We start from the raw sequence: 26,210 nt of genomic DNA on the forward strand, positions 1-26,210 counted from the left end.
TCAGCTGCTTTAGGTGACGTGACAATGAATCCATTGCATAATCAATTCAATTCCTATGTGATCCACTGTCAAATCCTAGGTTTAGCTCCCGCGTTTCATACTTTTCGCCCTATCCCAACCCACTTCGCATCATCCTCAATTGCCCGACAGCATTAGGCCAGCTAGAATCACGCTTTGTAATTTCCACTATTGGCCACACAAACACAAGCTTTTACCCTGTCAAATGCGTTAGGTTTATTTAGAGATAAATATCGTAAAATTTATTACGAAAGTATAATCGAATTCTAAAATATGTCATAAAAATATAATCAAGTCATAAAAATTTTCAAAAATTGTAATTCACTAAATGACTCGTTTGAACTCATTCGATAATTTTTAAAACTAATTATACTTTTGAAAATTTTAAGATCAGATTGTACTTTCACAACAAGTTTTAAAACTTAATTATATTTTTTTTTAAATTTATAACTCAATTTCACTTCAATGATAAATTTTAGAATTTTCAATATACTTATCCTGTTGCTATGTAGAGATGGGCATTCACAACAAAATTTATAACCTTCTGTTCATGGGAAGATAATGACTTGATAAGAGATGCGCAATGTCTCTTCTTGAGTGAAACTTCTCCACCTGCCAATAAATATGTAAAGAAGTCCCTTGGAAACTAGAAGAGCGAACCAAACGTGTACGTCCCCCCGGGAGTCTCCTTTACGCGATGTTTAACTTGACCTTGCTTTCTTCGGCTCCGAGAAAGGAACGCGCGCAGCAGATCGTGTCGCATGGCGCGTTCGCGCCGAATTTCATTTCTCGTGAACTCGAATTGATAGCTTCCCGCGATAATTGGCTGTAATTATGGAGATGGGGTGGTTTTCACCCTTAGGTAAAAAGAAGGTGTCGCACATCCTTTGAGACTATAAAGCAAGATAGGCACTTAATTTCCTTATTCGAGATTTGGCCCCCCTCCTTGATCGAATTCTCCAATTTTGTCCACCAGAAAGAACTGTTACTTCACGCCATCATTATCAAGCGGAAGGCCCCGGGCTGTCGGTGGTTGGATGAGTCAAGGATCATGATTAATCGACTTAATTATGGCTAAAGTTTAACAAACAACCCCCCCTAAAGAACTAAAGCAATGTGGAACAAAGTGAGATATGGCCCGTGAACTGAGCTCTTTTCTTTGATGTGTTGGTACATTAACTTTTGAAATTATTGGTACCACTTAATTATAAATTGTAGATGCTGAGTATAGCGCCAGTGTTCCAATTGGCCTCCTCTTTTGCGGATCTCCTCTGCTTTTGTATGTTTCCATCGAATGATGGGGAACTTTGGCGTTTGTTTGACGGCCTTTTGCTTTTGTCGCCCTTATTTTGCGGGCGCTTTTTGCCTTATTTTATTATAAGATGATGTTGGGTCGTCTACCAAATACACTCCAACGCGACGTTAATCGCTCTCTCTCTCTCTCTCTCTCTTACGCACGAGTCTTTGTAGGTTGTGACACGACGTTTAATGGACAAATCTCGTTTAATAAAGGGATGATGGGCCGTCGTCTTTCGGCCATTTGGCGTGTAAGACTACTCTCGTGTCTGATCAACGTCTTGTTCCTATCTCCAATAATTCGTCTATCTCCTTCCAAGGGATGAGTTGACTTGGAACTTATCTGAAGGGACAAAGACAATTTGTACATCTTGTTCCCATCTCTAATTCTTCAACCGAAAAGGAGATTGACCAACTTATATTCATGTGTAGTACGTTTGTTAATTTCTCGCGGTATTGAGGGACCGAGCCCTTGACCTCGAGTCCAGCATGTCTGAATTCCACCCCCATCGAGCATATATTTTGGAGCAAACTGATTAGTATCTTTCGGATGGAAAGGGGACCGGAACTTTCGGTTCATTCTGCATGCCATTAGATAAGGCGAGATCGGATGGAGAGCACGGCCCATTATTATGAGCGGGGGATGCTATTGTTCGAACAAGGTAAGTACTGGATTAAGAGCAACTACAAGTCCATTCAGCTATGATTTTGGGGGTAAAATATGTTCAATTTCAAACAGAAAGTTCGATCTGCATTTCGCATTACGATCTTTAATTGGGTTGTTCCGAATGCATTTGGCGAGTACAGTTTCCAGTGTTGCAGTGCCTGACTCACGAGCTAGTTCTATTAAAGGTTTTGTGGTTTTTTTTATATTGTCACTCTGCATATTACATCGAGATAAATAAACTTATTAATGGTGAAAAAATAGTTAATTATTCGAAAAAAGTAGGCGTACTTTCTTATCACATGAATAGGTTTGCTCTACATTCCTAACAAAAGCAAAGTACACCCCCCTAGTGTTCATTTTATAGCATCCATTCACTATACATGCTTGGCCTGCTTAATCAAGAGATGGTTAATGAAGATAAATGGAAGGATATTAATTTAAGCACTTATGTGAAAATAGTTACATACATATCTCACAAATATATTTTATTTCATCAAATCTGGTGCAACAAACTTTGGCACGACAAGTATAACTTCTAAGAAGAGCTCAAACATGACCGTAGAGTTTCTTGCGCCTATCTCACAATTACAAATCAGAAGAAAATACATGATTAAGAAAGGGTCCAACTACAAAAAGGCTAAGACAATTTTAAATTGCCCCGCCATAGGGAATTATCGGGGATACTGTATTCAAGACGAACCCTCAACGGCAGAGACGGTTTCACAACTGGTTTGCTATCTCCTCTGAAGGGGCAAATTCAATGCCTCTCCGAGCACTCGACAAGGACAGAGGGTCTTGCAGCTCAGGATTGATGGGAAAGAGACAGCATTGTGCATAGTGCGCCATCAGTTGGTCGACGAGTACTAGCGCAGCCATGGCTTCTACCATTGGAACCGCTACATCCAAACAGTAAATGCAAAGGTTAATTATTTTAAAGGACATTTTGCACTTGCGGACAATCATCATCTTTTAGCAATAGGAGCTGTAAAAGCACTCTTATCTTATTTCAAGATCGAGCCCTGAACATAAGAGCCTCCCAATATAGTTTGCATATAGGTTACTACTTAATCAAGGCATAATCATAGATGCAAATTTAAGGGAGAAATAGTGAGGGAACAGAATGGAATAAGTACTGGAGACATACCCCGTGGGACGACACAAGGATCATGGCGACCACGAGCAATCAGGTCTGTTTCTTGTTTCTCCCTAGTAACTGTGTGTTGCTTCTTCTGCAGATACATAATAAGATGTAATCAATAAAAATGGCATTAGGGCAACGAGAATAATATCCTACAATTTGACATGTCAAGCATGGCAAATCTTGTGGATGATGTCCAAATGGGGAACTAAGAGCTAGCCCACTGCTTACGAGACTGAAAGAAAGTGCTCAACATCAATACAAGACCTCAGCACAACCGCAGTGTCTGCACATTGCAATGCGATTGCCTGCATCTGCAGCAAGTGTGTGTGTGCGTGCGTGTGCGGGTGCACGCACGTGATAGAGAGAGAGAGACAGACAGACAGACAGACAGACAGAGAGCTTACTCCGATAGTAGATGTTGGCTTGAAAGCTACTCTCATGTTTATAATTTCACCATTGGATATACCACCCTGAGTCACACAAGAAAACCTCCCCAAATCATTTTCTTGCACATAGAATAGAAGAAATGCTAAAATTTCAACCCTATCTATTAGGAGAACAATGCCATATCAGAGCATACCTGTATTCCACCAGAGCGATTTGTTCTTGTCCTGATCCTTCCATTTTCATCCACACAGAATTCATCATTATGCTGGCTACCAGTCAAATAAGTTCCTGAAATTTATCATAGAGCGTTAAGGAAACTCAACTAATTTACTTAATCGTCCCCATCTAATCCAAATCTATTCCCTCCACAGCAGAACTGCTGTACCTGCAAATCCACTGCCAAATTCAAAGCCCTTGGTTGCAGGTAAAGACAAAGCAGCCTTCGCCAGCAAACCTTCAAGTTTATCAAAAACTGGTGATCCCAGCCCCTGATATCAAGTTGCAAAGTTAATAAGCTTTTAATGTTCACCATAATGAGAATGTGTGTCATGCGTGCCCGGGCGCGCGCATGTGTGTATGCGACACCATATAGCATCTGCATATTCTTTTTATATTTACATGCATATCCAAAACAACGTAAAGACAGAGTGTCGATCATCTTCATTAATCATTCATTCATTTAGTGTCTTTCTGAAGAGAGAGGTGTCAAAGAAAAGTTCTTACACGGGGAGCATTCCTAACAATGCATGTAACAATGCCACCAACAGAATCCCCTCTCACTCGAACAGCATCAATTGCAGCAATCATCTTCTCAGCATATGCAGGATCTGGGCACCTAACGATGTTACTCTCAATCTGCCAATATACACCACAGGTTTTAGCTAGTTATGGCAACATATCACAACCAAGGCAGAGTAATTGACAGAAAAAGTGAATGACAAAAGAAGTAAACCGATGTTCCCATATCCTTTCCATTAGGGATTGGAGCCACACAACTTCCCCTTGATGTTAGAGGTAAAATCCAGATTGCAGATCAGTGCATGCCGCAGCTAATATTATTAAGTTCTCACAACGTATAGATAACTCAACTATACTTTGCTGTTAATCATGACTAGCTCAACTATTAGCATACACATAAAGTAGCAGCTCCACCCTTTCCATTGGAAATATAGCAAGGAACTCCTGAATGATGAGTTTGAGTTGCAACAATAAAATCAAACAGAGAACTTTTTGGAACATTTATTAATTTATATATCATCACTAAATATGAAAATTGCCCCAAAATTTCGGGTTCCCCCAAAATAAAGAAAGAGTTGTCATTTATACCTGATCAAGAGTCAGAGTTTCATGGTCAACTAATTCTTGTGGAAGTTCAACATTATGGACTTGAGAGACATAAGCAAGCACCTGAAGACAAAATTATGGGAAGCCTGTATTAAGAAAAAGATAAGACAACAAGAAAATCTCTGACGATATCAAAGGACATGCTGAAGAATCTCAATTTAACATGGAATCTGTTATGCTACTGCCGAGACAAGTGGCCCCCACTGAGGTTGTCAATGAATCATAGACATGTAAATCTAACATAAAAGATTCCACGCCATTTGAAAACCTTAACCTAAGCCATGCCTCTCTTCTCTTTATGCTCTTTACCACTGCTGCCACCGCACCACTACGTCCAATGGAGGTCGTCCTCCCACTGTCTTGCGAATCATTATCTATCACAAGTCAATGACTCCGTTGCCAACAAAGCAGTCAACCAATGAGCCAGTGGCTCTTTTGTCAGCGACAGGAATGACGCTAACTCCATCGAGAAAGGAGAGACCTCTAGTAGTGGATGTTGGTGGGAGGAGAGCAACTCCTAGACTCAGTCAAGGGCGACAGCATTATAGTGTCTTTAGCCGTTGATGAAGAGAAGGAGGTGGTGGGGGTGAGGTTAAAGGACAATGAAAAAGGGAAGAAACCACAGAAAAAGAAAACACAACAATGACTTAGGTCCTCTTTTTTCCTTTTCGGTGTATAAAAAATATGAAGGAGTAATTTCTTCTTCATAGCATAGGAAGGTGAGCGAACAAAACATGCATATTAAGTTAGAAAGAGAAAGTGAGGAGAGAGATCAGTATGATGGGGTTGTCTACTGAGCAAATGTTGTCTTACAACCATAGGTGGCTGAGGATAAGGTCGTGTTGGGCCTCAGGTCCCATTTGGTTCAGCATTTGAATGGGCTTTGGGACTCTAAAGTCACTTTAGGAAGTTGCATTTTCGGAATGCAAGTATTGGCCTTGGTTACTGTTCATCTTCTCCGAAGACAGCAGCACGGAAAAGCCGCTCGGAGGCCAACGACCACCGGCCAAGGGGTCGCACGCACCGGCGACCGCCACCTGAGGGTCACCCAACCTCAGCAACCGTCGCCGGACCTAGGGCAACGCCTGGGTCGCGTGACCCAAGCGGTGGCCTGAATCGTGTGACCCAAGCGGCTACTTGAGGTCGCGCAACCCTAGGTGACGGTTGCCTAGGATCAAGCGGCCTCACCTGAGGTCGCCCACCTCAGGTGAGGCCATCCGGGAGCCAGATCTGGCTGGCCAGCCACCAAACTTGAAAAAAAAAAAAATTACAAAAATCTTTTTTTTTTAATTTAGTAAAAGTCTTTTACAAATGCAATTTTTACCAAACATCATTTTTGCCAAATTTGTTTCTCAATACACTTTAAAATTACAATTCACCAAATGCTATTTGCATTTTGGAAAACTCCTTTAGCCCAAAGGTATTTGCATTTTTCCAAGGACATTCCCTTAAAGCCGAACCAAACGGGGCCTAAGTGTTACTGCTGCTGGGCAGCAGCATAACCTCACCCTTTGACATAAGTTACTGTACTTTATATGCATGGACTAAAGTAGAGAGAGTCTAAAATCCTATAATGCAGTACACCAGAAATCCCAGTCACAAACTTTAAAACAATCATCATTTCCATATTGTAGAGAGAAAATCTGTGACAGCAGATTTTGTACTTGTCATTCCTAAAGAACATATAGGAAACAAAACAAATGATCCTGCAGCTCCACTTTAACACCTGCCTACATAAGCATGGTTGCATCCGCATAAATTTAAACATAAGCACAGGGGACAGTTAACAGAAGCATTCGAATTACTAAGAAAAATATTCCCGCAAGGACTGCTCTCACATTGAATTGAATATAATTTACTCACAAGCTTCTCCAGTCTTACAATTTTCACTTGCTTAATGAAACTCATGCTAAGTACCCAAGAACATCATGATAAATCATAGAAAAAGAAACCAAAAATCAAAGCAGATGTGTCCAAACTCGGAATCACCATTGTTCCATCTAGGGAAAAGAAATCAAAGAGTGAAGAAAATGAAGGCACCTCAGTTCCTGAAATTTCCTTAAGAATCTTTTTAGCAATTGCCCCAGCTGCAACTCTTCCGATAGTTTCTCTTGCTGAAGATCTTCCACCACCCTGGTAACAGAGATAAGGAGTAAAGAATGACAGTAAGTTTCAACTCATCAGTCTTTTACCAACATTTGGCCTCGGATTTTTTTGGTTAAAAAACAATACCTGAACTGATCTCACACCATACTTCATATCATAAGTTGCATCTGCGTGAGAAGGCCTATAAGCTTTTGACATTTCACTGTAATCCTGGAGAATCAAAAGGCAGATATTATGTAAACTTAAGGACTAATGCAATAAGGAGATTGTGAAAAAAGTTGTCAATTAAATGGAAACAAAAGGCAAGTTGGCATCTGAAGAATTTTTGCAGGTTTTGGTGAGTGAACAAACTAAATAATAAACGTTTTACATCATAGTACTTATCAGCTAAAAAAGTAACAGACTCCGACTATTTCTTGAACTTTTTAATCATTTTCCCTTTAGCTATTTGACAGGCAGAAACAAGGTGAAAGCAGATAGGTTTCCCCCATTAAACAGCATCTAAGGTTCCTCAGAATTATCTATGTCGGTAACAAGCATTTTCATGAGAGTAAGTCAAAGATATCCCATAAAACAAACAGCCTCAATGCACAACATAAATGCATCGAGGCTAATTCTGCCTCAACTGTTTTTAACCAAAAGGAGATCTCAATTCAACCATACAGTTCACAGCAAGCAATTGCAAACTCCTGAACACATCACTTTTCTTCCATGTCAATCTGAACAAACATTACAGTATCACCCATGATAGTATACTCACATGGCCTCTCTGATCAGTATTGGGAACTAGTACCATGATTGGCGTCCCTGTGGTCACTCCTAAAACCAAACTTAATAAGCTTAATATTCATTGTAACCACAAATTAGTATAGGCTTTTTTATCTGGAAAAGACCACTAAAATCAATGGATTGTAAAATTTGCACATAAAGATCTTACCATCAGAGACTCCTGAATATATTCGGCATGTATCCGTCTCTTTTCTGGGGGTAGTGATGCGGCTCTGGCCCGGTCGTCTGGATGCACGAGAATGAATTTGTTAATGGCAAACCAACAATCAGATGATATGAGATTATACTTTCTATAACCCAATGATCAGACAGGACGGCATGATCTCCATGATTGACACAACCCATTATTTTCTTAAGCATGAATGCATTAGCTGCAAGGGCTCAAGGTAAAGTACCTTCTGTCAAGATCTAATTGGAGGTCAGCTTCTAAGAGGGGCAACCGGGGAGGGCATCCATCAACTACACAACCTACACCACCTCCATGAGATTCTCCAAATGTGGTAACTCGGAAGTGAGTCCCAAAGGAGCTCCCAGCAGCCTTTATCTCTGCAAGCATTCTGAGGTGAGATCTGTCCAAGTAGAAATTCCACAGAAGGACTTCGACAACACATCCAGGTTTCCAATTCCTCTATCCTCAACCATACGATCAGGAAAACTGATAAATACGATACTCTCTGGGTCTAGCAGGTATTGGAAAGAAAAAGCCAGCAGATTTCCATCTAGTGCAAGTTTGTAATGCAGCATTAGCCAAGAACCACGACAGACTAGGACTGCTAACCAGGAAATGAGCCATGTCTTTCTGTTTCTATTCGTCCAGTCATACGTATTATAGGATCAGACATACAACATATAATACAAAATTCCACAAATTGACAACCAAGATCAGTGGCGACCCACATACCCAAAACTCAAAAAGATAAAACCTTTGCCAAGATAAAGCCCGTATACCCGCACTACGAACGTGAAAACGTAAAATTTTTCTTTCTTTCACTTTATTCCATCTGATCAAGATCCTTCGCATCCCACCCACGCACTCCCGCGCGAAGAGAGAGAGAGAGAGAGAGAGAGACTAACGGAGTTTTCTGGAAGCCGGGGTGCGGATCAAGAACTGAAGGGAGGGCCTACTGAGATCGGAGGGCAGAGAACGGAAGGCGGAGACGGAGTCGGCAGCCGACGACCCAAGAAACGGCTTGGCCGATACAGACGACGCCATTGGAACAACCTCTCCCTCTCTCTCTCTCTCTCTCTAACTCCTTGCCGGGCGTGTGGCAACTCCCCAGAAACGAATTGGGTCGAGAAGGAAAAATGGAGGGGAGGCAGGGAGGGCTGGAAAGTCTGAGAAAGATGGGTTCCCTCGCCTCGCAGAAACAGCAGGTAAATGATTAGGAAACTCCACCTACCCCCTCCAAGTCGTTACCTTCCGCCTGCCTACGAGGCTTTGGGGTTGGTGGGGGGAGGAGAGGGAGTGGATATGATGATGCATTTTTGTGTAATGGTTTGGTGCAGTTGGCCACATGAAAAGGAGTCAACTCGAAGTTGCACCGCGGGTGTAAGCTCGAATTTTTCTCACCCCACAACGCCCGAGTGTGAGAAACACGAGATGTTAAGATCTGTCTCAAAATATGATTGAGTCCAAAAATAATAATAATAATAATAATAATAATAATAATAATAATAAAATTGTGAAAGGTAATTATATAGAATCATTTCCAATATTTATAACAAAACGGCACTAAAACATACACTCATAATGAACTGAGACATAATAAGTGGAAGGATGCCGAAAGAAAAAGAAAAGGGAAGCCAACAAGGCACAAACACACGGCTAAGCCACACAACTATGACCACATCCAAAAGACGGACCAAACAAAAGAATGCGACTAGCCGGCCAAACAATGGCAACTCAAGCCCAAAACCAAACAAAACATCATTGCCTAAACTGAAAGGACGAGACAACCGACAGAAATCAAGGCCAACATCAAAACATCAGCTATGCGAAGCACAGCAGTAGACCCTCCTGCACCACCACTCAAATCTGGAAATACTACGAATGCGTCAGAGTAGAAGAGAAGATGCATGGGTCTATCCCCCAACTACATTAAAGTCTCCAGTTTCTTGGGTTATCTTCAACATTCGAGAAGGTTAAAGTCTTATCCTTAACCACTTTAATAAGGTTGTTCTTCACGGCCGGAAGTGTGAAGGTATAGTTCCTAAAGAAAACTCATTCCTATATTTTCAAATAAAGTGGCATAGAGCCCCAAAAGATAACCGCGCGATAGAACAATAGAAGTTCTTACCTGATAAGAACTTTATAGCCCAGCAACGGTTGTCAACCCAAGTCCCATTCCTCCAAGGGAGGTTGCATCTAGCAGCCCAAAGGAAGATAAAACTAGCCGTAATGCTACAATAAAAAAAACACATGATCAATAGAATCCGGAGTTACTTTGCAAAAGGGACACGCCACATCCCCAATCCTGCTATACAATAAGAGTAAGGTCTACGTAAGAAGACGGTTCCTAGTTATAAGCCAAAGAATGAACTGATCTCTCAGAGCTATAGCATTGTTCCAGATCAATGAAGCCCAATTGACACGAGGCTTCTTTTTTTTTGATGAGTTGCCAAGCCAAAACAATCGAGAATGAACCAGACATGTTTCCTTGCCAAGTAAAACGATCCGAAGCCTGCACTAGAAAGGGAATGGGATGTTACCAAGACTATAAAACCTCTCACATGGACTGACCAGCAGGTGAAAAAAGATCACCACTGTTGTATGCCTGGGAAGGCCAGATCTATAAATGAAAGAGTCAGAAAAAATCAAGTTGAAGGGGCCTCTTGGGTGCCAGTGGTCCAACCAAAAGGAAACAGAGCAGTCATCTCCTAACTTCCAAAGAAAAGATAACTAAAAATGCTGATGTAACTTATCTTATTTTGCTAATTTTGTTTAATTTAGTTAACAAAAAATGCTGATGTAAATTATCTTATTTTCTTTTTTTCTCTTATGTGACACTAATAGTTTAAATTATTGTTGTTAAAATTTCATTTTTAACAAAATTTTATTTAAATTACATTGAAATAAATTTAATTATTTAAATAAATAAATAAAAATGAAACCAAGCTAATGTTGCAAAACCTAGCTACTAGAGATAGTTGGCAAAGGGTGGGCAAGGGTCACTACCCTCCCCAGATCAAGCGAGGGTCATTGACCCTCACCCACATCTGGCCGAGGGCCACCAATGGCAATCAACCCCTACTAGTCGAGGGCCTCACCTATATCTGCGCGAGGGACAATAACCGCCTCCAAATTTGGGCGAGGCCCTATATGTCCTCACTTGCGGTCAACGAGGGTCGCTAGCAACCCTTGCTGATCCTTGGCCAGCCATCCCCCACCATTTCCCACCCTTCCAATGTTGTGGTGGTGGCCCATGAAACACCGACACTCTCCAAAAGCTTTCGTGTCGTGTTAGACATTTCAACACATGTCTGACACCCTCTGACACTCTCGGATACTCGGTCAATGCATGTCAAAAATCCGATACCTAACCAACTTTCCCGACACTCTCCAACACTTGAGTATCTTATCTTTTTTTTTTTACTCTTATTTCCCGTGATACACAATTCACCCCTTAAGTTTTTTTCTCCTCTTCCAACATATCTAACATGCGAGTCCAGAATATAGATCGCTTGTTTTTTCTCCAAGTTTCATGAATTATTGAAATATAGTTGAATTTGTCAAATTGAAACAATGAGTGATATTAATATATGGTGGATTAATATTTTTGTATAAATTTATTCTAGGCTTATTTATTTATTTATTTATTTATTTATAAATTTGATTGAAATAATCATAAAAATGATAATTTATTATGTATATATAAAAATATATATTTAATATATGACGTATTGGAATTCTTTGTTTTGAGAAACGACGTGTCGGCGTGTCATGTCGTGTCACGTTATGTATCGCATGTTAATGTCGGTTCTACCTAAGTAGCGGCAGTGAGGGCCTTGTAGCCCCTCATCATTTTCCTTCCATTCTTCTTTTTAATTTTTTTAATCTAATTTAAATAGTATTTGATTAAAAAATCATATTTAGATAAAAATAACGTCGTTTTAGCCTTATTTTTCATGTTTTAGCTAGAGGTGAACATGGTTCTAGGTTCCAGGTGTTCCAAGTTCCGTACAAGTTCTACCTAGAACCTGTAACCTACCCATAAGAATAAATTCCTTATTTTTTGAAATGAAACATATTTTGTCACAAGTTCTAAGGTCGATTCTCGAATTTACCTAAGTTCCACCTATATTATTAATTAAACGACTGCAGTAGTTAAAATATTTAATGAGCACCACTCATTATTGTAATTCACTGACCATAACTTATATATAGACACACAAAAAATATGAACATAAATAAAGTAAAAGTCATAGTCATAAAATAGAAGCTCAGACTAGTGTTTCTAAATTATACATTCATCATCGAACAACATGAAATATTGCAGGATTGCATAGGTTTTAAGTTACAAGTTCCAGGTTTCTCTACTAAGAACCTAGAACCTCCCTATCGAAACAAGTTCATTATTTTTTGGAACCTGGAATTTACCTTGCATACTTGGAACCTGAAACCAATCTAGTTCTCAAGTTTCAGTTTCTACCATGGAACTACGCTCACTCCTAAATTTCAAGTTCCAAGGCGTGTTGGGTAAATTTCAAGTTCCAAAAAATAAAAAATTTGTTTTTGACAAGTATGTTCAAGAATCTTAATTGTTGGAACCTAGAACCTGGAACCTAGAACTTTGAACAAGTTTTAATATTTTTCTTGATTCATGTCTTCCCGCAATCTTACGATAATTCATATTGTTCGACAATAAATGTATAATCTAAAAGCACTAATTTGAGCTTCCATTTCATTACTAAGAATTTTACTTTATTAATGTTCATATTTTTCATATGTCTTTATGGTTTAAACTATAACAACAAGCAATAGTCATTAAAGATTTTAATTTACTACCATCGTGAAATTAATAATATAAATGAAACCTAATAAACCTTAGAACTAACTCTAGAATCTAGGGGCAGTAGGTTCCAAGTTTTAAGATATGCATATTAGATTCCAAGTTCAAAAAATAAATAACCCATTTCAATGGGTAGGTTCTAGATTCCATGTTTTGAGTGGAATCTGTATGAAATATAGAACCACTTATCCCTAATTATAGCCACATAGAGTATAGAAAAAGGAAAAAAAGACACGTTTGTTTTATTCTTAGTCAAATTGGACAGAATTAACGAAAGAACTTAATTACATCAATTCGATATATTTTAGAAATTAATTGCACTTTTCGTAAGTTTTGAAATCTAATTGCATTTGTTTAGAAAAACCAATGCATGCATCCCTTCTTTTAATGATGGCTACGACAAAGAGATGCATAAAGTTGAATTTTTTTTTTTTTTCAATTTTCCTTATATTTTACCTTCTTTCTTTTGCTTTCTTCCTTATCATATATATTTATTTCGTAAAAAATAAATAATTTATAAAATATTTTCCTAAATAAATAAAAAATATTTTCATTATTTATGAAAAATTTAAATATAAATTATTATCAATAATAAAAATAATTTCAATTGACTAATCATTTTAAATAATACATGTGATTACTTTCAAATCAATTATTTCTCGTGAAATAAATTGAGTTTTTGTTTGCCAAAAATGTCTAAATTTGAATGGTGAAAAGTACAATCATCCCTTTTCTCAATTTCCTCTCTTTCTCGGTTTAACACACTTACTTTTTTTTCTTTTCTTTTTTGGTGAAAAACATACTTACTTTTCTTAATTCGTCAATTTTTTTTTTTATCAAATAACAAAGATCGAAGGCACAGAGTTTCAAATTATGGATTAATGGGAAGAAATGGCAAAAACAAAGTTTTCTTCAATCCAGTATGTGGATTTGTCAATTGATTCCGAAATTATCTCCTCGCGATGGTTAATGACAATTTAAGATAGTATTAGAAATGGGCGCATAGCATTACATTACATTATATAATAATAATAATAATAATAATAATAATAATAATAATAATAATAAAAACATTACATGACATAGGAACGAACATGCTTTGGAGTCGTTTAAACTCCTGGCAAGTCGAGTTCAAATGAACATTTCAACTAAACACATTCAGTAAACGTAGAACCGTTCGTCGCCGTTCTTCAAGAAAGTGCTTCCTTTTCTGCCGTCATGGACATGCTTTCCTTTGACTTGCCGAGGGGACGAGACTCAGCAGGGTCCTGCAATCATCAGCACAACGCCATTTTACATCATTTCAAAAACCCTTCTTTTACAAAGTTAAATTTCCATCCATGTCATGTAACAATTCTTGATCGAGTAACGTTCTTTTTGATGTGCTTGCCTTTCGCTGATTGGTTAATCGTCTCGGTGCACCGTCATGGACCGACTAAAAATCAGGAGTTGGGGAGGAGACGAAATTAGTCTGAAATTCAAACACCACGTGCACGCTCGTTTTAATTCTAAAAGGTTGAAGAGAAAGATTTGGGAGCTAATCCATCGGTTTCTTTCTTTAGGAAAAATACAGAGGAGGAAGGAAATGTTGGAGCGTAGGTTTTGGCCATTGCTTAATCGTATGCCGCTTTTCATTTCGGTAATGCAAGCAGCAAAAACAAGAACAAATTATAAGTAACTTTTGCTTGAAAAAAAAAAAAAAAAAACAGAAACAAAAACAGTTGGAGTTTCCTTGGTTTAACTTGTAAATTTTAGACACCCTTTGGATGATGATACTTTACCATCTCATGTGCGTGCAATCCTGGAGCTATACCTACGGGTGCTCAACTCGTGTGAGCCCAATGCATGAGAACAGTCGAACGGCTCAATGCATTGGGCATGCATAACTGAGTCGAAACCACGCGATAATTTCTCATATTCTTCAAAGCACCAGACGGATACCAAGATCAGGCTCGTTATAGCACATAAATCCATGTAAATCTCTATCTAAACGTGGGCAGTATACGGCATTGTACAGTCCACAAGCCAATAGACACGAATTCAACAGAAATAACTTCTAATCAGAATGAATAAATTCTTTATTGTTTCGTAAAATGAATGTATCTTGTTTTTTTCAATGAATAACGAGGTAAGGCACAACAAGTATCAACCGCTAAACAGACATTTCTACCTATCAACTATTGAAGAAGAGAGCGGGAGAGGGATTACCAAATTCTCAGCATTCTGAATATCCATCACCGCCTTCACCGGTGCACGGGTCTTCAAATTCATTTCGTCGTACTCGTCTTCAGGGTTCGATAGGGCGACAATGGCCCCGCCCGCCCCAATCGAAGCTTCATTATCATGTATCACGACTGTTCTTATGACGATGTTCAGGTCAAACGTCTGATTGATAGAGAAAAACCCAATGGATCCCGAATAGATACCTCTAGAGCAGCTCTCCAGAGAATCAAGAAGTTCCATAGATCTCAGTTTAGGCGCTCCTGTCATCGAACCACCTGGAAATGCAGCTCTAACACAGTCAACTGCACTAACATCGCTCCGCTTCTTTCCACATATCGTACTCACCATGGTATGGACTGTGGCATATGACTCAACATCCATGAGATGAGGTACAAAAACAGAACCAGGCTCACAAACCCGACCAAGGTCATTTCTGAGAAGATCGACAATCATCAGATTCTCTGCTTGATCCTTTTCACTGCCGGGCAAGGGGGAAGGTGAGAGGGAATCAGCTTTCTAAAGAAAAATCAAGCACTACCAGCGAACAGATGAACAAGTTCATTTCTAGAACTATAAATCTAGCCTTCCTAGATTCTTAGATGTAGCGTCGCCTCCAGAAACCCATCTTTGTGCACAAAGTGAGTGAAGCCAATCATTTGGACAAATAAAGTAGAGTTACAATTAAGAATTTTGTTCTGCAACATTTTCCTCCATGCAACCAACCAGCATATACACATTACGCAGACCCACAAAGAAAACGGTAATGAAGAATTTGAAGCTGTTGGGTATTTATAAGCGAAAACTTTACCTGTACTGCAGTTGCAATTTGCGCTGTTCATCTTCCTCTTTTGTCACTCCCCGAGCTATGGTACCCTTTATGGGCTTTGCCTCCAATATACCGTACCTATCCAACCGCAGAAATCTCTCAGGCGAAGAGCAGCAGATGTGGAGATTCTCCTTTGCAAAATTAAGCCAAGCAGCATATGGTGCCGGATTGCTTTCTCTAAGGTGAAGATACAGTTTCAGAGGATCCATCTCCTCAACTTTTTTCCTTATTTGGTTCGTAAAACATAACTCATAGCTTTCTCCATCTTTTATATACTTCAAGCACTTCCTGACATCTTCCATGTACTGCTCTTTGGATTTCTCAGCACAAAAGCCTGCTTCATGGGGGGAAATTGTCGTGGACACTGTATTTTTGTTCTTCGGTTCACCTGTAGGAGCTGTTCTTAAAGTAAGAAGCTTTTCTTCTGTATTATCCAGCCATGTTGTGGCAGGTGTGTCACGGTCATGTATTGACATCAAATAAACATCGTCATTCAGATGATCAACCACTACAATATTATCAGCAAACAGAAAACAAGCATCTGGAGCTGTTGACTTGTGACGATTAGTTGCTGCACCACATTCTACTTTGAGGTTATACCTGAAATGCAAGAAGACATGATAGGTTAGTCCACAGACAAAGTAGAGGCAATGAAAGGGAATATAAGAGGAGGAATGTGCATAGATACAAATATCCTTCTTAAAATAGGTCACATGCACATTCAGAAATGCAACCGTTTTCTAATGGAAATGCACTAAAAGTAACAGATAAGAAGCATTCCAGAAATTTTTTTAACTTTAATCATAAATTCAGAGATAAAGCCTGATGGCAACATTTAACAGACATCATACCCTATGTACCCGACAAATCCTCCGTAAAACTCAAACGGTAACCCTTCAAAATCTTTTTCTTCACAATGAAATGATAGAAGCTCCTACAAGAAAGGACAAGAGAAAGCAGTTCATAAATCTGGATACACTGAAAAGAATAACTATAGCCACAGCAACTTGATTTAGCCAGAACACATGAAGACACAAAACAAGTAAAGGGTGAAAACTGTTTGGGCTTCTTGACAAATAAAAAATCAAAGAAGCTTCAAAAGACTTATCTTCTGGCGTGACACAGAGAACAACAGATGAGATCAATCATTTAAAATGAGCTTATTCAAATTTAAACATGAGCGAGAGGGAGACAGATTCAAATCTAGGTAAAGAAGACGGGGTCAAACTATTACGACTTTATTCTCCTAAAAGAATGAACTTATAAATTTGCTTTGTGCCCACTCAGATCTCAGAGAAGATATTAGATATACCTTGTTCAAGAAATCAAGGAAACCTTTTTCCAAGTATGTGCTACTAGCATGGCCATGAGCATCTTCAACTGATAGATAACCTCCACAATGAGTTGTATCACTGTCCAAAAAAAAAGTCAAAAGCATAAACTAAACCCAGGACATAAATGCTCAATTATCATATTTGATAGATTATTACTCAACCAATGGATAAAAGAGATAATCAGCAGATAAATTAACACAAGCATCATCATGCATAAGACTAAAATTCAAAGCAAATTACATCTCTACTTTTCTATGTTAGGAGATGAGATCATTGCTAATCCATACCTTCTCTCGGTCAATCTAAATGTCAGTTGCTTCCAAAGAGGTCCTCCTTTCCCACCCATAAAAGAAAATCTAGCTCTTCCCTAAATATAAAGATGACATCAGACAAACAAAACCACCAAAATGAACCACACTCTTGCCAATGAAGATGCATGATATATTTCTAGATATCCAAGTGGCAGCATGGCCACATGAAAAGGGTGAAATGAGAAACTCAAAGAAACCATGAGAAGACTCAAATGACAGAAAGTTCCCAATAGAAGTAAGGAAAACTGAAAAGTGCATTCTTCCTCTTCCTGACAGACAGACCTTCTCAATTGACGAACTATCCAACCAAAAGGTATTCTCCGCCTTGTCATCAGAAAAAAGTTCACAGAACATGTTCTTGGCTCCGCCGAGTTTAGTAGCCGAACCTTCTAGCCTTCTCCACGTCAATTTAAGTCGTTTCATGTCAGTGGTTGCAGGTGAAGTTCCCAGATTTGACATACCAAAGCAGCTCCTCTCGTCCAAATCATACGATATTCTTCTGCTTCTAGTAACCTCTTGAAGCAAGTGATTGCCATTAATCTCCACTGAGGGAGTATTTGTTAGATGAACTTGTCCTGACATATGATTAGCACGGGGCACCTGGATTCGCGCTAAAAAAAGTTTACTGCTCAGAAATAGATAGAGTTAACCGATACGATAATAACAAGTTGTCACTAATAACACTCAAAAACAAAGGCCAAAGAAAATTTGAATCTTTATTCTGAATAATGGCAACGATAGTACACCCGGGGGGGCGTGTAGTAAAAGGGGAGTCTTAGACAAACCTTCCCCCAACAACCCAAGGAAAAAGCAGAATATGTACAGTTGCTAGAAATAAGTTGCCGTTACCAGTAAAATGAGCATATCTCCTTCTGAAGAAAGAGGAGTTTGATCTCAGCCAGTAGTCTTCAGTTATTCGCCTAAAGTTCTTGAAAATCTGTCTCCCATGACAAGTCGCAACACTCTCCGGATGAAACTGGCAGTCAGAAAGGTCAGTGGAGTGATTGAAAAAACGCAGTATGTAACATGTAAATGGAAGAAACTAAAGCACCTGCACACCATAATGAGGCCAAGTAGAATGCATGATGCCCATAAGGACTTTTCTGCTTCGTATGTCTTCAGAATTGCTAAAAGGCCAGGAGTTTTCGTTTCTCTTTTCTGAAAATAAAGTTGAGTATCCTTCCCTACTTTTAGCATAGGCATCTGGAGAAACAACATTGTCCTCAGAAAAGGAAATGGCATCACTAGAAGTGGTCCATGCTATAGGGATGAGTTCTTCAGGAAGTGTTTGTGCATCTAAAACAAGAGAATGATACCGAACCACCTGTGAGCATGTGCTGTCAGGATTCAGCAAAAGCGGTAGCAGAAAAAGAATCCACTCCAATTGTGAAACTCTTCACATTTTCTGGAGAGACTAACCTTAAATCCCGAGTTTCTACCAGAAGGAATGTCATGAAATAGCCTGCTACCACTATGCTCAATCTCACTGAAGCAAACAATACAGAGTGTGACAAAGCCAACAATTGCATCTTCTCATTAAGAAAAATGAAGATTGACTAAATATCATGAGAGCAAGCATTAAGATCATCTTGGCAAAATCACAAGGTATGCCTCCAAGATGATGAACTAAAAATCCTCAATAGACTGATAAGAATTATACAACCTGGCAACCTTGTGAAAACATACCTCAAGCGACCATGGACTGGTTGAGATGCATGTACAACTTTTGCGCCATGTACATAACCCAAAGCCTATTGAACAATAAATCATCAAACATAAGCATGTTTTTTGTTGCAAAAATTTCACCCATTATCATATTGGACGATGCAAACTCATGTTAGACATCAGCAGGTCAAAAGCCTGATTTGGCATTAAAAGAGTTGAAACAGGCACTACTGGGACAGCAACTAAACTCTAGACAGAATAAAGTTGGATTTGGATGGCAATCTCCAGACTCAAACAGGTACATGCACGTCACTGACAAATTAGACCAGAGATGCAACAATAATCTTAAAACAACCTGGTGTCCGAGGCAAACACCCAAAATTGGTATGTCCTTGCACTCAAGCAACAGCTGAAGACATATTCCTGTAAGATTCCAAAAGTTATCAGAAGCAGTGACGAGGAAATGCTAAACATATTTTTAGCGACAATAGAAAAGAGTTCCTCAATGTGAGAACACAAAAACAAAGATTGACCATCCTATTTGATGTTGCTCGAACTACAGTAGAAGTTTATCCAAATATGGATCACCATTTGCTCTACAGTAGACTATGGATTTCTTTCACTGACTTTCCTAAACAGCTGGAGCCTTTTCTGTATCAAAGTCATTTACTCTCCTAAACTTATGGTTTTCTTCTTTCAAAATTTTCTCTGTTTCTCGATGTCAGGCAGAAGGGCTTCTTTCCCAATTACATAAAATTAGCATGTCATAATCAGTTCGATGTCTTTCTGGTATCAACATGAAGTGCAACACCTCGTTGCCAGATTCTACCAGGAATATCTGGCAACACTTAATGAACACCTCCTTTTAAGTCGCAAAAGCCAGTGACTATAATATAATTCAGAACTCTGAAGCTGGATAAAGCTAAATAAACAAAAATTAGAATCGGCATCCACCTTACCTACATCTGCAGGGCATGTTGGAGAACCAGGTCCAGGTGATATAACTATATTATCGAACGCATTTTCTTCATACAAATGGTGATATATGTCCTTCCACGTCCAACTATCATTCCTAATCACAACAGGAGGCACTGCGACAATAAATAGCCAAAAGGAAATGAATCAATACAAGATCCCATTTCGAGAAGACTGATTTGTTCATGCATGAACAGCAGACATCATCTGTGCCTTTGCCCATGCAAAACAGTATAGATTGGTCCATTCAATCTAGAATAGTGTCATCGTATTGGGGGCTTTCCTAAAGGGACATGCAACATGATGTGTCTACTCCTCAATTCTAACTACAAAAATACAATTGAAACATTTACAGTTACTTCTAAGGTACTAATGAGAAATTCTATTAATTTTTCCCAGAAAGAACGCCACTTTAGAAGTTTAACAAGAAAAAAGCCAGTTCTCTAAATTTAAATAAAAGCAAAGGTTTCAGCAATTTATTGGTTTAAAGGCTCATTGAGGTTACTACATTCACCATGTAAAATTGATGGGAGAAAATGAGAAAATAGCAGCAGCATTCGCCAGAGAATTATTTCCCTGACAAAGGTCCAAATGACTTCACAAAATTCAAATACAGGTGAAATGGCTCACAGACAGTTCATTGAGTCTAGATTCAGAGATGGTTTTGATATAATTATTTTCCTAACAAATGTCAAAATGTCTTCACAAAATTCAAATACAGGTGCAATGGTCAAAGACAGTACATTGAATCTAAGATACAGACACGGCTTCGATAAAATTCCTTCAAAGCATGCCTAGTGACATCCAAGAACTCTCTCCATTAGCCCCAGGTTCATATTGGCATCTCATCGTTTGCTTTAGCTCTTTTGTTAAATTTTCAATGGAGGGAAGGCAAATTTTTATTTCATAGCAAATGAATGAAGCAAGGTAGCACCTTCTATGAATGGGATCATGAAAGAATAAAGACAGAAATTGATATTGCACTGGAACGAGCGTGCAATGAACAGAAATGACTTACCCCCATTGATAACTGATAACTCCTGGTAGATGTTGTATGTGTAACTATCGTAGTTGTCAATCAACAATGTCCTCACAAAGTCCAGCTTCTCAGGACGCTCCTCCACCTGCTTCTTCCCCACAAAAGATCCTTCTAGGTGCCCAGGCATCAAATGGCTACATGTTATCATGTTCTTGCTTCCACAACAAGATCTAGTTCTCCTCGTGGATCTACTAACCATCAAAGCTGGTTTAGGTTTCACATTCACGTGATGTAGACCCTCAACAAAGGGCAGTGTGATGTCCGAACGCCGTGAACACTGACTAAGATTCATTTCCTCCCAAGAATGTAGAAGCCAATGAAGAGCAACTGCCCTTAATTAACTTGGCACTGCACAGACTTGACTCGCAGCGAGATACTGAAAACAGAAGAACACATCTGCATTACCCGCACAGAGAGAATTCACAAGTTAGGAACCTAGGATTAACCTTCTTTCGCTGCTGATAGAATTCCTAAAGATTTTACAATTGAAAGGAATTTCAACCAGAGAGGCACACACGTCTAATCACACTCATTAGGACAATGAAGTTGGACAATGCTCCAAAGGACGAAAACACGACATGTTAAGAAACATTAAGTATTCACAAACATACATGCGTTAGCGGGCCGCCTCTTCCATCCCGTCTCGAGTCATGACTCTGCGAAAAGAACTAGGGGCATGTGAAGGTCGCCGACCCAGAGAGCTCAGTGCCAGGCAAAAGACCACGGCACTAGAACTCCTGGCAAACCTTCAACAGCCGCGTTTCTGCATCAAAAGGAGGCCTACGTTACTGAAAATCCAAGATCACGGGAAATGAACGGCAATCGGAAATCGAGTAATAGCCCAGATGGGCAAAGGCCACGAGCAAGCCCTGTCCACGAGGGGAAATCGCATTGCAAACACTACCATCCCCAGGCAACAGAATCTAGCTAACTGGGTTAAATACTGTAAGGGACTCGCAACAAACACGGAGGCCTATAAAGAGAGAAACTGGAGAAACCGGGCCAACCCAATTCCTCCTCCTCCTCATAGCTCCCGCCAAAGTTTACATCCAATACTAACGGACAGAAATCAAATGACACGCGAATGCTCCCCCGGGCAACATGCGCAAACGGCCGCCAGACAATACAAGACGCGGAGGGGACAAATCTCGCATGCAGAACATTGGTCGCCAAGAAAACCCGAAGGCGAAAGCGAAAGCGGGGACGGATCTCGCATGAAGACAAGGAATTCCAGAAATGCGAAGGTCACCTCGCGCTCAATGCATGCGCCCCCTCGCGGTTCAATGCGCTAGAGAGAGAGAGAGAGAGAGAGAGAGAGAGAAGAAATGAGAGGTATGGAAGAGGATTCGGCGGGGGTGGCGAAGAGGCGGACACGGAGGGAGGGGAACAAACGAATCGGGGCGTTTCGTGGGGTCCGGGGGGGCGGCGTGAGGGGAGGGGGCCCACCCCGGTCGGATCTCCCCACTCTCTCTCCATTGGACCGCTCGCTAGTCGCCCCTCGCCGGCCGGCCGACCGACTTTTCCATTTTCGTTTCGCCTTCGGGTAACCGGATGACCTCCTGAGCCGGTCACCGCATCTCGTTTTGATTCTCGCGTGGCTCCCAGGACAAGTCCCGACGAAAACTCACGAGCGGATCGTGCTTTGAACGCTCTTAAATCGCTTCGACCAAAAAAAAAAAAAAAAAAAAAGGCTCTTAAATCGCGGTGAATCATGCTCTGACAAGCGCACTGCTTTCTCTATTTCGTTCTAACGGTCTTTCGGAAAATATATCATCGAACTTACTCAGTTCGATCCTTTCGCCCCTTTTGTATCCAAAGCCAACATGATAAGATTTTCACGTGGTGAGATTTTCGAGTGATGTTAATGCGACCCTCACGCTACCATCTATCTTTTAGGATTTGAAAATGGATAGCCTCCACGCCCGAAATTTGAAATTTATTATGTTAGAATTGATTCCTAATTTTTTGAACGAAAAAAATATTGACAACATGTTTTTTCTCTTTTTTTCGGTTTCATTGTTTATAGTAAACTAATGTGAGTAACAAAATGATATAAAGTGAAAGATAAACAAGGGTGAGAGAGCAAAAGCAGCTTAGGAACAAGTAAGGGCTCAAACAAGGGCAAACCGAGGAGGTGGGTGAGTTGCGAGCAAGAGATACTCGTGAAATCCATGCGAACTTAGGGAGAAAAATATGTCGAGAAAAGATTAAGGTTTTTAGATTTTATGAAACCGATTCCAAATTCAGTGTGGTTTCTCAATGATTCTTCACTCGGGGCCGGCTTTTAGCAATTCTAAAAAATTGGACTGATTCCAACGAGAACTTGAAATTGGATTGGTTTGCAAGATAATTTGATCTAGTTCCTAAGTAGAACCAATTCAGTTGTACAACCCTGTCATCTATATAATACAAAAGGGACTTGAAAGCAAAGTATACAAAGACAGAGAAAACATTTTAGAAATGGGAGGGTCAAATCATGCAAATAAAAGCAAATCGTTGGACTCAATTGCAAGTTTGCAACAACTAAAGAGAGAGAGAGAGAGAGACTCCGTGGCGAAATTGAATGAAAAATAATACGAGATCAAGATCAGATTCCGAACTTGATCCCTCCAAGATCACGTGAAGAATATCAAAGCCGCCGAAGATCAGGAGTGATCATCACCTGCGAGATTTCCCGATCACCACGGCATAAATCTCTCTCTCTCTCCCCGTGTCTGCCATTTGAGTCCATTCTACAGTCCTATATATAAGCAGGGCCGTGTCCGAACTCCGGTGCCACGCTCCTTGCTCCGCCGTTGAGATGACATTACCGCGGTAGGTGAGGGACCTGCACGACCGTACAGATGGCCATAGCTCTCCGTTCCGCCATTGACAAATGTCGCGGGACATGCAGGAACGAATGCCCCGCAGTAGAACTCGTCTTCCTCCGACGGTAAATGCGACATGGTCAGAATCCCGATGCGCTGTTGCCAAATGGAGTCGCGCATGGATCTCGAGACATCATCTTCATCCCCGCCCGCAAAACAGAGCACCTACCACGTTGGATTACCCTCTCGGGTTATTTGCTCTTGCACCGTCGAGCTAGTTTTTTAAGCAACAAGTCTCGGCCTTGACTCCTCCGAGTGGAAATGTTTGAGGCAAAGAAGATGGAAACGTTCGGGGGTCCGGCTGCCATTTTACTCTGTTCGAGTTTCGTCGAAGGCGATGGCGAAGTTTCTACGAGAAGGTTCGTGAGGAGTAGAACGCACGAGTAATTTCAGATCGCGGTTTAAGAGACTCGCCCCCATCCCGTAAGTCTTGCAGAAAGAGATCGCAACAGAGAGAAGAAGATGTAATAAAAGTTTGAACAGAGCAAAGAACAGATAACGAGAAAGAACGGTCTTCTTGGGTATGAGTGGTGAATATCTAACCTGATGAGGGGCAGTTTGGTCACTTCGTCGAAAGTGCTGTCTCCAGAGGTCGTGGAAATAGAGTTTTCTCTAAAATACGTACCTCCAAAAATAAAAATAAAAAATCATTTGCATCTGTTTTATTTAGCTTCTAATGCCATCATGGCGCTATCATAACCGAATTCTACTCGGTCCAAGGGGAATCAATTCAACTTAATCTTCGAATTCCTTACTCGAAATTCGACTTATGTCATTACTTCATCAATGAAATTAATAGGTCACATGACATATATATATATATATATATATATAGACTTTTTTTCTTAAAAAGTAGTAATTATTTGTGTAGTATCTCCATCGCGCGCGCGCGCGCGCGTGTAAAAGTAGGCATTGACCAATTTCGGTCAATTGAAGTTGGTAGGTGCCGCTTTTGAATCTTGGAAAAAGGTTAGGCGTGCGTTTATTTTTACTGTATTTCTGGTAGAGCACCCCCCCTCGCTTGTGCGGGGGGTTGGTGAGGCTGGACCGCTCCTCAAGTTTTCCTCTTTTTCCACGTTGCTTTTTGGGCCGATCTTCCACATTCACCAACCCCAACGACTTGGGCCCCACGTTCTTTCTTTTGCTTTGATTCTTTTGCTCGTGGGTTGCTGGTGACCCCAGCTAATCATTTTTTACACCCAGTGCTAAATGCTTTGCTAAGAAACTCGCTAGACGTTCATTCGAAGTGGAAATATGTTTGAGTCTTTACATACACGTCCGATTTGCCCGGTCATTTCAGTGTTCATGTCTTGTCTCAACGATGAAACAATTTTGATAGGTAGAGCCATCACATGAGTATATGAAGACGGATTTGATCTAACCCAAATTGAAATGTTTAACTCATTTTAACTCATTTCAAATTAATACAAATCTAGTGACCTATCCCCAACCAAATCAATGCTCGATCTATCTTGTCCTAACCCATATTACTAAAATACTTTTAGGTTGCGTTTGGCAGTCAAGATAAAATTCGGGATAGGATATAATTTATCCTATCTTATGTTTAGTCTTCACTGGGATAGGATAAAATCGGATATAAGGGGGATATAGACGGATAAAATTATCCCATGGGGGAGGTGGGATAAATGTGGATAGGATTTCTAATGTCCATAATAGGAAAGTTATTTTTCTTGAATAAAAAACTTATTAAATTAACAAAATTGAAATTATATTTCAATATAAATAATATTTGAATTCTAATTTAAGAAAATAAAAATAAAAATTTATTTTTAATTAATCTTATTTTAATTTCTATATTCAATTTTAATTCTATTTTATAATAAACATTCAATCTATAAATTAAATATTTATATTTATTATATATTTCAGGTTTTTGTATTTTAAATATGTTAGTACAGTTTACTATTTGATAATTTTTTTATTAAAAAATGATGAAAGGGAAAAAAGAAATAATAATGAAAATAATATAAAAAGAAGAAAAATATAATAAATAATAAATAATAAATCAATTAAGGAATAGTGTTACGAGATATTTTCACCGTCTTCATTTATGAAGATTTATGTTCATTTATAATGATATGTCATTTATATATAAAAAATATATATATATATATATATACATGATGTGAACATATCCGACTTTAATACTGCGATTCACCAAACACTGGACGGGATATAAAAAAATCTCAGGA

At 39.5% G+C, this 26,210-nt stretch overlaps 2 protein-coding genes across 4 annotated transcripts; both read right to left on the minus strand.

The window, feature by feature from the left end:
- Nucleotides 1-2,426: 2,426 nt before the first annotated feature.
- LOC104454209 (chorismate synthase, chloroplastic) lies at nt 2,427-9,205 on the minus strand. Its single transcript, XM_010068994.3, has 13 exons — nt 8,823-9,205; nt 8,144-8,294; nt 7,897-7,973; nt 7,720-7,778; nt 7,086-7,169; nt 6,894-6,986; nt 4,836-4,916; nt 4,233-4,364; nt 3,895-3,997; nt 3,703-3,797; nt 3,527-3,592; nt 3,126-3,210; nt 2,427-2,877 (listed from the first exon to the last, which is right to left on the minus strand). Exons 1-13 carry the CDS (start codon nt 8,959-8,961, stop codon nt 2,702-2,704), a joined length of 1,341 nt encoding a protein of 446 aa, XP_010067296.1. The 5' UTR covers nt 8,962-9,205; the 3' UTR covers nt 2,427-2,701.
- Nucleotides 9,206-13,865: 4,660 nt separating this feature from the next.
- On the minus strand, nt 13,866-24,450 carry LOC104454208 (aminodeoxychorismate synthase, chloroplastic). 3 transcript variants are annotated; one of them, XM_039317321.1, is made up of 16 exons: nt 23,793-24,450; nt 21,742-21,893; nt 21,110-21,526; nt 20,076-20,207; nt 19,472-19,539; nt 19,138-19,202; nt 18,871-18,937; nt 18,503-18,775; nt 18,301-18,427; nt 17,734-18,062; nt 17,428-17,507; nt 17,119-17,218; nt 16,658-16,740; nt 15,789-16,406; nt 14,966-15,458; nt 13,866-14,025 (listed from the first exon to the last, which is right to left on the minus strand). In XM_039317321.1, the coding sequence occupies exons 3-16, from the start codon at nt 21,420-21,422 to the stop codon at nt 13,948-13,950; spliced, it is 2,826 nt and encodes a 941-aa protein (XP_039173255.1). In that variant the 5' UTR covers nt 21,423-21,526; nt 21,742-21,893; nt 23,793-24,450; the 3' UTR covers nt 13,866-13,947. The 3 variants fall into 3 exon arrangements, with proteins under 3 accessions (XP_039173255.1, XP_018715222.2, XP_039173256.1); XM_018859677.2 differs by lacking the exon at nt 23,793-24,450 and adding an exon at nt 22,380-22,525; XM_039317322.1 differs by lacking the exons at nt 13,866-14,025; nt 23,793-24,450 and adding an exon at nt 22,380-22,525 and having other exon boundaries at nt 14,808-15,458.
- Nucleotides 24,451-26,210: the final 1,760 nt, after the last annotated feature.

This window comes from Eucalyptus grandis, chromosome 7 (genome assembly GCF_016545825.1).
Source record: "Eucalyptus grandis isolate ANBG69807.140 chromosome 7, ASM1654582v1, whole genome shotgun sequence".
In the NCBI taxonomy this organism is placed as follows: domain Eukaryota; kingdom Viridiplantae; phylum Streptophyta; class Magnoliopsida; order Myrtales; family Myrtaceae; genus Eucalyptus; species Eucalyptus grandis.